This window comes from Erinaceus europaeus, unplaced genomic scaffold (assembly GCF_950295315.1).
Source record: "Erinaceus europaeus unplaced genomic scaffold, mEriEur2.1 scaffold_656, whole genome shotgun sequence".
NCBI classification, from domain to species: domain Eukaryota; kingdom Metazoa; phylum Chordata; class Mammalia; order Eulipotyphla; family Erinaceidae; genus Erinaceus; species Erinaceus europaeus.
In genome coordinates this window covers 22,452-33,520 of record NW_026647827.1, presented here as the reverse complement: position 1 = coordinate 33,520, position 11,069 = coordinate 22,452, and the positions used below count along the sequence as shown (strand labels likewise).

Genomic DNA, 11,069 nt, shown 5'->3' with positions numbered 1-11,069 from the left:
GAACCTCTAAGTGCAGTGATCACCTCAAACATGGCTTTCAGCTTGACCTCACACTTAAAAAGATTTTGCTTTTTTTTTCAATTTATTTTATTTTATTTTATTATTTTTAACCAGAGCACTGCTCATGTCTGGTTTATGGTCGTGCTGGGGATTGAACCTGGGACCTTGGAGGTGTAGGCACGAAAACCGTTTTTGCATAGCCATTATGCTGTCTACTCATCCAAAGGCGATTTGTTTATTTATTTATCATATTTATTTATTTTACCAAAGCACTGCTCAACTCTGACTAATGGTGGTGCTGGGGACTGAACCTGAGACAACATAGCCTCCGGCATAAAAAGTTTTTGCAGAAGCAGTATGCTATCTATCTCAGCCCCCCCCCCCCCTTTGTTTTTAAATCAGGTTGGGGAATGAGGGATTCACTTAGCCCTGCCTGGAGACCATGCCCGCTACACCAAGCAGATTTTCAAATCACTTCAAGCCAAAGAGCCAGCTCTCCGGCTGCAGCGCGCCTCCCCCAGGGGGACCCCGGGCTCCCCCTTGTCAGCTACCAGGCGGCGTGTCCGCAGGAACGAGCCCAGGGGGCCCAGCCCCGAGACCCCCGCCCCGTACCCACTCCCTCTAGTGGAAGAAAGGGTCGCCCAGGGACGCCAGACTCCCGCGGGATAAAGTGGGAGGGGGAGAGGCGCGCGTGGAAAGTTGGGGGCGCAAAGTCCTGAGCTCGCCCGCTGCACCCCTAGTCCTGCACCCCGGAAACTCCCCCTGATCCCCCAGAGCGAGGTGACCCTGCTGCCACTCCCGCTCGTTCCTACCGTCTAGGAAGCCCCCTCCCCCAGTGCGCAGCCCGTTCCCGAACAGCAGTCAGCCCACTGTGGCCGAGCCTTGCATCCCCAAACTCCAGTCACACGCAGAGTGCGGGCCCCCAGAGCCCGGGCAGACTTGTGGCCCCCGCGCGCCCGGCCTCAGTCCGGCGCCCCGGAGCGGAAACAAAGAGGGGACTCCCCCCCCAGCCCCCCCCAAACCCGGGCCCGGGCCCCCAGTCCCGCCGTACCTGGCTTGCGGCGCGGTCCCGGGCGATGGCGCGGCGGCTGGGCAGAACTAGCTGGCTGCACGTACCCTGGCCGCTGCCGCCGCCCCCGCAGGGCCCCCTCGAGGCGGCGCGGGCAATAGCCGCCTGGTCACCTGCCTCCAGGCCCAACAATGAGGCGCCGCGCCCGGGGCCTCCCCGCGGAGACCCACCCCGCCACGCTGAGGGCCCTGGGGGCTGCCCATTCCCCTGGGCCTCAGGGGTAGGTGCAGGGCGGTAACCAGCCCTAGTTTCTGCACAACTGTTTCATGCATTCTGCTCTTGAAGTATTGTGCTTGCAGTACCTGTAAGCCCCTTGCCCGCCTGCAGCTTACACTCTACTTGGGATCTCTATAAAGTAGCACTGAAGGACGATGAAGGCACAAAATGCTATGTGGGTTTCATTTATTTATTTATTATTTTTCTGAAAGAAAGCTACAGAAAGAAAGAAAGAAAGAAAGAAAGAAAGAAAGAAAGAAAGAAAGAAAGAAAGAAAGAAAGAAAAGAGAAAAGAAAAGGAAAGGAAAGGAAAGGAAAGGAAAGGAAAGGAAAGGAAAGGAAAGAAAAGGAAAGGAAAGAAAAGAAATAGACATATAGAAGAGATACCAGAGCCCGGCTGAGCTCTTGGCTGATGGTGCTGAGGACTGAACCTGTGATCTCAGAGCCTGAAGGAGGAGAATCTTTTTTTCTTTTTTCATTATTTTAGACTTTATTTTAATGAGGGAGATACAGAGAAAGAGAGATAGCAGAGCACTGCTCAGCTCTAGCTTATGGTGGTGCTGGGGATTGAACCTGGGACCTCAGAACCTTAGATATGAGAGAGTCTTTTGCAGAACCATTATGCTGTCTCCCCAGACATGAGTCTTTTTTTTTTTCTTTTTTTCTTTTTCTTTTTTCTTTTTCCCCTCCAGGGTTATTGCTGGGGCTTGTTGCCTGCACTACGAATCCACTGCTCCTGGAGACCATTTTTCCCATTGTGTTGCCCTTGTTGTTGTCGTTATTATTATTGTTGTCATTGCTGTTCTTTTAAATAAAACAGAGAGAAATTGAGAGGGGGATAGAGATGAGGGAGAAAAAGACAGACACCTGCAGACCTGCATCATCATCTGTGAAGCAAACCCCTTGCAGGTGAGGAGCCAGGGGCTGGAATGGGATCCTTAACTCCAGTCCTTGTGCTTTGCAGCCATGTGCGCTTAACCCGCTGTGCTATCACCCAGCTCCTCATAAATATTATTTAAAAAATTTTTTATTTATGTATTTATTTTTATATTTTTATATATTTATTTATTTTCCCAGTTTTTGCCCTTGTTTTTTATTGTTGTTGTAGTTGTTATTGATGTCGTTGTTAGATAGGACAGAGAGAAATGGAGAGAGGAGGGGAAGATAGAGAGGGGGAGAGAAAGATAGACACCTGCTGACCTGCTTCACTGCTTGTGAAGCGACCCCCCCCACCACAGCAGGTAGGGAGCCAGAGGCTCGAACCGGGATCCTTATGCTGGTACTTGCGCTTTGCACCACTTATGCTTAACCTGCTGTGCTACCACCCAACTCCCTGTTTATGTATTTAATCACACACACACACACACACACACACACACCAGGGCACTGCTCAGTTCTGGCTTATGATGGTGCTAAGGATTGAAGCTGAGACATTGGCACTTCAGGCATGAAAGTCTTTTGCAGAGCCATTATGCTATTTCCCCAGTTCTCTCATAAATATACTGTTTTAAAGATTTACTTTAAGGTGGTGAACCTGGTTGAGCACACATTACAATGTGCAAGGACCTAGGTTCAAGCCCCTGCACCCCACCTGCAAGGGGAAGCTTTACAAGTGGTAAAGTAATTCTGCAGGTGTCTCTTTCTCTCCCTCTTGATCTCCCTCTTCCCTCTCCCCTCTCACTTTCTCTGTTTCTAGTCAATAAATAAATAAAGTATTCTAAAATTTTACTTATGTATACTTTTTGAGAGAGCGATCAGGGCACCTGTTGGCATTTGCTGCAGGGGTTGGAACCCTTGGCCTTGTGCATCCAAGTCCTGCTCTCTACCTAAGATGAGTCGCCGGGGCCTGAGATGTTTTCAAACTCCTGGAAAGTCCTGCTAATTGAGGAAGGGGTCAGGGCAAGCTTTTAAAAAAAGGTGGGGGGGGGGTCAGGCAGTAGCTCAGTTGTATGCAAGACTCAGGTTCTAGCTTGGCCCTCACTGCATAGCAGGGAAGCTTTTGGTGTTGTGATATCTCTCTCTCTCTCTCTCTCTGCCTGTCTATCTATAGTCTCTATCTGAATAAAAAGGAAGAAGAGAGAAGGAAGAGGGGGAGGAGGAAGAAGGAGAGGAGGAAGAGGTAGAACAGCCCAACAAGGAAAGATGTCCCATGCATATTTCCTGCACAGTTGTTTGTACTGCTTCTTCCATTAATCATCTCTTCACTAGACCAGGGGGCACCTTCAGAACTGGAGTGGAGGTGTGTGGAGACAGCATAATTGTATGCAAAGAACTCTCATGCCTGAAGTTCAAAAATCCTAGGTTCAGTCCTGTGCACCACCATGAGCCAGACCTGAGCAGTGTTTTGCTTAAATAAACAGATAAACAAATATAAGTAAGACCTACAAAACCCAGAACTGGAGTGAACAATGTCTGTCCACTCATATGGACACTGTGAATCTCCAGTCTCAAGGCAGGTGCAGGCAGAGTGATTTGAGTGGACTTGAACTTCATGAGCAGTCACCACCCTCTCACCTGCAGAAGCTTGCACAGATGAGCTTGCCCAAGATCTCCTGGCTATGAAGCTGAGTATTATTATTGTTGTTATTATTATTGTTATCATCATCATTTTTTCTGTCCTAGCCAGGCAGCTGCCTCTCCTGAAATCTCTCTCTTCAAGTTGTACCTCTCTCATTGAAGGGCCTAGGGGGCCCACCCACCCTGACTCTTCAAAGTCCAGACACCCACTCCTGGCTCAGATTTAAGTGGGGTGGTTTCCTGAGTCCTGGGCCTCTGTACTTCCCAAACTACAATTTTGAGTTTCCAAGAATTTAAGCAAAGGCAGGGTGTGGGGCAATGATCTGAAAAGGGGAACACACATTGATTTTTCCAGCTGTACCCATCCAAAAATATCTCTAACTTGAAAACAAGAGTCTAAAACCAATGGGCCTGAAGAAAAGAGAGTTCCTCTCCCAGCACACCACCAAGGGAGGGACTGGTTTGGGCTGAAGCATTCTGTTCTGTGGTGGTGGCTGTAGTTTGTTTTGTTCTGTTTTGCTTGGTTTTTTTTGTTTGTTTGTTTTATTTATTTTTTCCCTCCAGGGTTATCGCTGGGGTTTGGTGACTACACTACAAATCCACTGCTCCTGATGATCATCTTTTTTTCAATCGTTGCTGCCATGATTGTTGTTGCTTTTGCTTCTATTGTTGTTGTTGGATAGAACAGAGAGAAATTGAGAGAGGAGAGGAAGACAGGGGGAGAGGAAGATAGACACCTGCGACCTGCTTCACTGCTTGTGAAGCAACCGCCCTCCTGCTCCCCACCTAATGCTCCAAGGTCTCAGGTTCAGTCCCCTGCACCACTATGACCCAAAGCTGAGCAGTACTCTGGTAATATATATATATATATATATATATATATATATATATATATATATATATATATATATATGTGTGTGTATGTGTGTGTGTGTGTGTGTGTGTGTGTGTGTGTGTGTGTGTATACTTATTTATTTTTTACCAGAGTACTACTCAGCTCCAGTTTATGGTGGTGTAGGGGATTGAACCGAGAACTCTGGAGCTTCAAGCATGAGAGTCTCTTTGCATAACCATTATGCTACCTACCCCTACCCAAAGTAAAAAAATATATATTATTATTATTATTTTTTTAAATGTAGTTATTAAACAGTGAAAGAGGAAGGGAGGGAGAGACCAGGTGGCAGCTTACCTGGTAGACCACACAATGCACAAGGACACAGGTTTAAGCCCCACTTGCAGGGGGTAGCTTCACAAGTGGTGAAGCAGTGTTGCAAGCATCTCTTTTTCTCCCTTTGTATCTCCTGCCTTCCCTCTGGATTTCTCTCTAACTTTATCCAATAAATACATCAATAAAATATTTTGAGAGAGAGGAAGGGAGATAGAGGGACAGGGATACAGAGAAAGAAGGAAGCAGAGCATCGTTCAGTGACTACTCACACTTGAGAGCTCAGCATTTGACCCACTGAGTCACTGCCCAGGCCTTCTCCGCTCTGGCTGATGGTGGTGCTGGGAGTTGCACCTGCCACCCTGGAGCCTCAAGCATGAAAGTCTTTTTGCAGAACTGTTAGGCTATTTCCCCAGCCCACTTGGGGAAGTTTTAAAATATTATTTATTTATTATGTGTTCACAAGAGAGAGAATGAGAACCAAGGGAGCACTCAAGCTGCTGAGGACCAAACTTGGGACCTTGCACATGCAAATCTTCCATCCAACACCAAATCATCTCTCCGACTGGACACCTTTTCTTCTTATGTCCTTTGACTTAAAATTAATATTTTCCAAAAAGTCACTAAAAGGGGCAGCTGTACACATGAGGAGGCATGGTCACCTAACTCCACAATTAGAAGAAAACTGTTGAATGGAAGGAGTGAACACATGCCCATACTGTATCTGAAGATATGTCCTTGGAGTTGGTGCTGCAGTTAGAGTGATGGACTTATAAGCATGAGATCCTGAATTCATCCCCTACATCATATATGTTCTAGTTCTCTCTATCTCTAATGAAAAATAATAAAAAAATAAATGAGTAAATAAATTAAGGCAGGGGAAATGGCATAATGACTATGCAAAAAACTTTGATCTCCGAAGCTCTCAGAGGTACTGGATTAAGTCCCCAGCATTTTTTTTAAGCCAGAGCTGAGCAGTGCTCTGATCTTTTCTCCATGTGTCTCTCTGTATTTCATTAAATAAATCAATAAGAAGAAAAAGTATGCTGCTCTATGCTTCCTAATCAGGACAGTCTTAACTTAAGAAAAATATTTTAAAGAAAGATTTTAAAAAGGTGAAGAAAAAATGCTCCAAGATCTAAACAGACTGGTTAAGAGATACAGGGGGAGCTAGTGAATAGTTCTAGTTTGTGTGATTGCACAGAAACTTTAGGAGTAGATGAGGTGAGTTGTATTTTTATATATGTATGAATTTATATTTATAGAGTTTATAATGTTGCAAATCAATAAAATGTTTTTAGAAAGAAAAAAAAATCAGTGAGTGCAGGGGAGATAGCATAATGGTTGTGCAAAAAGACTCCCATTTCTAAGGCTGCAAGCTTCCAGGTTCAGTCCCCCGCACCACCATAAGCCAGAGTGGAACAATGCTCCGGTTGAAATAAATAATAAACAAACAAACAAACAAATAAGAGCAGGAGAGACGTCATAGTGGTTATGGTTCTGCAAAAACTTTCATGCTTGAGCCTCTGAGGTCCTAGGTTCAACCCTGGGGGCCAAGGGATAGTGCACCAGGTTAAGCATACATAGTGCAACGAAGTGCAAGGGCCCACTCAAGGATCCCTGTTCAAGACCCCAGGCTCCTCACCTGCAGGGGGGTCACTTCACAAGCTATGAAGCAGGTCAGTAGGTGTATCTCTTTCTCTCTCCTTATCTCACCCTCCCCTCTCAATTTCTCTCTGTCCTATCCAACAACAACAGTAACAACAACAATAGGGGGAAAAATGGCCTCCAGGGGCAGTGAATTCATAGTGCAGGCACTGAGCCCCAGCAATAACCTTGGAGGCAATAAATAAATAAATAAATAAATAAAAAAAAATACGTGGTCTAAATATTTTTAATTATTTAAAAAATCTTTTTAAAAAGCTGAAACAAACAAAAATTGAAGTGAGGGCCTGACCAAGGGTCACTCCCACTCTCCTTTGCACAGGGCTTGGCTGAGGGTCACTTAATGGTTGAAGACCGCTGTTGGCCTGGGGAACATGTGATGGTGACAGGAAGTGAAGCCAATGCCAAGTCTTGGAGGAGGCAGAAGCTGGTCCTTCCTTTCTCTTCTTCCTGTTTCCAAAGGGTAACATAGACATAAATGCCAAAAGCCACAGGACATAGGGAACTGGTGGGGGGAGGTCTATGGGTTTTCTTTTTTTAAAAAAAGAAACCCTTTTTAATATCTTTATTATTTTTTTCCTTTTATTGAATAGACACAGAAAGGACTTGAGAGGCGAGGGAATGATAGAGAGGGAAAGAGACAGAGAGATACCTGAAGCCTCCTTCACCACTCATGAAGCTTCCACCTGTAGGTGGGGACAAGGGGCTTGAACTGCAATGTGTGTGCTTAGCCAAGTGCACCACTGCCTGACCTCTTAATTTTTATTTTATTTTATTTTATTTTTGCATTTAAGCAATTATGAACTACAGGGGAAAAAAGTCAGATATCTTCTGTACACTCAGCAACTTTCCAAGAGCAACACTACAGCACTTTGCTGACATGCGATTCGGCATGAGGCCCAGGGAGAGAAAGACAGGCTGGGGGTCACTCTATCACTCCTTAGCAGACCCTTCCTCCCACCACCCGTACCCCATCATACTCCCATCACCCACTCTAACCCCAGCGAACCCGAGGCTGACAGGAGACGGGACTTTTCAGCCTGCTTGTCCACATTATTTGGAGAGTGAATTTTGTCCCCAAGGTCCAGACTCCCTCTGTGTCCTTTACACAGTCAGCCACCACCAAGAATCCTGCCTCCATTTTAGATGGTTCTGGGAAACAACAGTATTTTCTGCTGAGAAATGAATTCCAGTGGATAAGGAGGAATCTTGCTTCTGAGTCAGCAGCTGATACTGTGTCCTGGTCCTGGCCTGAGGGGGAAGGGGTGTTGGGGGATAGTCTCAGGGCCTTATTCTGATGGGTATAAGCAGCAGGATTACGAAGTGTATTCATTAATCAACTAATTTGATAGAGACAGAAAGAGTGGGGGCCAGGTGGTGGTGCACCTGGTTGAGTGCACATGTTACAAGACACAAGGACCCAGGTTCTAGCCCCTGGTCCCCACCTGCAGGGGGAAAGCTTTATGAGTGGTGAAGCAGTGTTGCAGGTGTCTCTGTCTCTCTCCCTCTGTATCTCTCCCTCCCCTCTTGATTTCTGGCTATGTTATCCAATAAATAAAGATAAGTAAAAAAAGAAAGAAAATGATAGATGTGACATTCATAAAAATAAAAATGCCTTAAAAAACTGCAAGGGAGCACCTGTGAAGGTATGTGATTCCCAATCTTCCTTGATTAAATTATGAGGTAGACATTAGTTTTTTTTTTTTTTTTTTTTTTTTTTTAACCAGAGCACTTCTCAGCTCCAGTTTATGGTGGTCCTGGGGATTGAACCTGAGACTTCGGAGCCTCAAGCATGAGAGTCTCCGTGTGATCATTATGCTATCTAGCTCTGCATTGGGGTAGAGAGATCAGACATAAGTGAAGTTAGAGAGGAGAAAACTCAGGGACCAGTCTCCCCAAGTGCCCTGCAAGAATTCCAAAAGGCCTCTCCCTGAGGAATTCTCTCTCTGTTCTTAAATCCTACACACATAGCACCTGGGTCAGCCTCCTATTGGCCAGCTGGGAACACCAGATGCAGTTCCCTTACCCCACAATGTGCATTTTTGTGCTCAAGTCTCCAAGGTGCTTTCTTTCTTTCTCTCTCTCTTTCTTTCTTTCCTTAACTTCTATTATCTTTATTCATTGAACAGAGAAAGCCAGAAATCGAGGGAAGGGAGCTATAGAAAGGGAGAGAGACAGACAGACACCTGCAGCCCTGCTTTGCCATTTGCAAAGCTTTCCCCCTGCAGGTGGGGACTGGGGGCTCAAACCCAGGTCCTTGCACACTGTCATGTGTGCACTTAACCAGGTGTGCCATCACCCGGCCCTAGACTCCACTTTCCATGTGAACAATATCCTTGTGCCTCAACCCCTATGTCCCATGTGTGCAAATGCTGGAAAGCAAAGTGTCTGAGCTCCCTAAGCTATCCCTGTGCACTTCCTGACCCAGTTTCTCTCTCTCACTCTCAGGAACCTCCAAAGGAAATTGGAAAGACCCAAATCTAGGTTTTCCTGGAAAAGAAAGGATTCCAGAATCTTCCTATGTGGTCCAGTCTGCCTGTCCTGGGGAAGGGCTCTGCTGTGATGCCCAGAGCATTTGAGACCAGAGTGAGAGGAACTGATCTGCTCTCTTTATACACATACACACACACACACACACACACACACACACACACACACACACACACACACACACACACAAACAACAACAACAACTTTATTTTATATTTACTTTACTCGTTTATTTAAAAAAAAAAAAACCCGACTTTAAATGATGGTTTTCTGTTGTCTCCAGGACTTTACCCCTTCAAGTCACCATATTTGAGATGGTAGAAGAGATAAGGTGTGAGGAACTTGAGGGGGTAATACCCTGTGGGGTGGAGGCCAGATTCTGACCAGGTTTTTATGCATGACAAGTCAGGTGAGCTAATTTACAGACCCCACTTGTTTACTGAAGGAGAGAGAGAATACAGGGTTTGGTAGATAGCATAATGGCTATGCAAAGAGACTCTGATGCCTGAGGCTCCAAGTCCCAGGTTCTATCCCCAGCACCACCATAAGCCAGAGCTGAGCAGTGCTGTGTAGTAGAAGAAAGAGAGAATAAAGAGCATGGCTCCAAATTATGAGGTACTGGGTGAGAATCACACTTGGAACTGCATATCTGCAATTCCTGTGCTCTGATGCTTAGTCTCCAACTGTCAATAATGCTAATCTTCCCTCCTATTTCCTTTTTTAATTTTTGATTTGTAAAATATTGTAATTATTTTGAGAGAAAGAGTGATACCAGAGCATAATTCAGTTCTGTCTGGTGGTGGTGCTGGGGATTGAATCTGGGACCTCAGAATCTCGTACATAAGAGTCATTTGCAGATCCATTATGCTGTGTCCTCAACCCTCTTTCTTCCTATTTTTATATAGAGACAGAAGGGATAGAGAGCATAATTGTTATACAAAAAGACTTTCATGCCTGAGGCTTCAAAGTCTAGGTCAATCCTTTCCCCCAACCTCCACCACCATAGGACAGAGCTAAGCATTGCTCTGCTAAAGTAAATAGATAAAATACATTTAAAAAAAAAAAAAAAAAAGGAAGAGACACACAAAGAGAGAGAACAGTATCAAAACTTCCTTCAATACAGTGGTACTGGGCTCAAAACACACGATTAAGTGAGCTATTGTGTTGATCCTAAGCTTTGATATTGCAGAGGGCTTATCACCATAAACTCTCCTTTGGGGAGAGGAGAGGAGAGGAGAGGAGGGGAGGGGAGGGGAGGGGAGGGGAGGGGAGGGGAGGGAGAGAGATAGCACAATGGTTATGCAAAGATACTCTCATGCCTTAGGTTCCAAAGGCCCTTGTTCAATCCCCCCAAGCACTATAAACCAGATCTAAACAGTGCCTCTGGGGAAAATTAAAAAAGATTCTCTGTAAGCATGCATTCCTTTGGAAATGTAGCATGTGGCTCAGCCTCACAAGAATGCAGGTGCAATCTCTCAGGAATGCAGGAGGAGCTGGAGGAGAGTGGAGGGGAAGGGAGGACTGGCCCCGCCCCTGGCTGAGCAAGAAGCTGCAAGACTGGCTTTGCAGACCACAGCGCCACTTCTAAGACCTCAGGCCTTGGGCTTCAAATATTCTGGTTCAGGAGTTTGAGAACCTCCATGTGTGCACATGCGCGCAGTAACATAAAAACCAACTGATGTGACTCTTCCATCTCTAGTTCTCTCTGCCCAGACAGGAGCCTTTGTCCCCATCAAAGGGCATGTGTGTGTGTGTGTGTGTGTGTGTGTGTTACAAAGTTTACACACCAGACTCATGCCTGAGGTGCAGAGGTCCCAGGTTCAATCCCTGGCACCACCATAAAACAGAGTTGAGCAATAATAATGGTCATAATATTATAATCAAGGACATACTTTTTGCGCCAGTGAAATAGTTCACTTGGATGATGTGCTGCTTTGCCAGGTGATT

General features: G+C 45.7%; 1 protein-coding gene across 1 annotated transcript; it reads left to right on the top strand.

Moving 5' to 3' along the window:
* The first annotated feature begins 1,057 nt into the window (after window positions 1-1,057).
* On the top strand, window positions 1,058-9,228 carry LOC132536488 (uncharacterized). Its single transcript, XM_060184423.1, has 2 exons — window positions 1,058-1,289; window positions 9,081-9,228. The coding sequence occupies exons 1-2, from the start codon at window positions 1,077-1,079 to the stop codon at window positions 9,114-9,116; spliced, it is 249 nt and encodes an 82-aa protein (XP_060040406.1). The 5' UTR covers window positions 1,058-1,076; the 3' UTR covers window positions 9,117-9,228.
* Window positions 9,229-11,069: the final 1,841 nt, after the last annotated feature.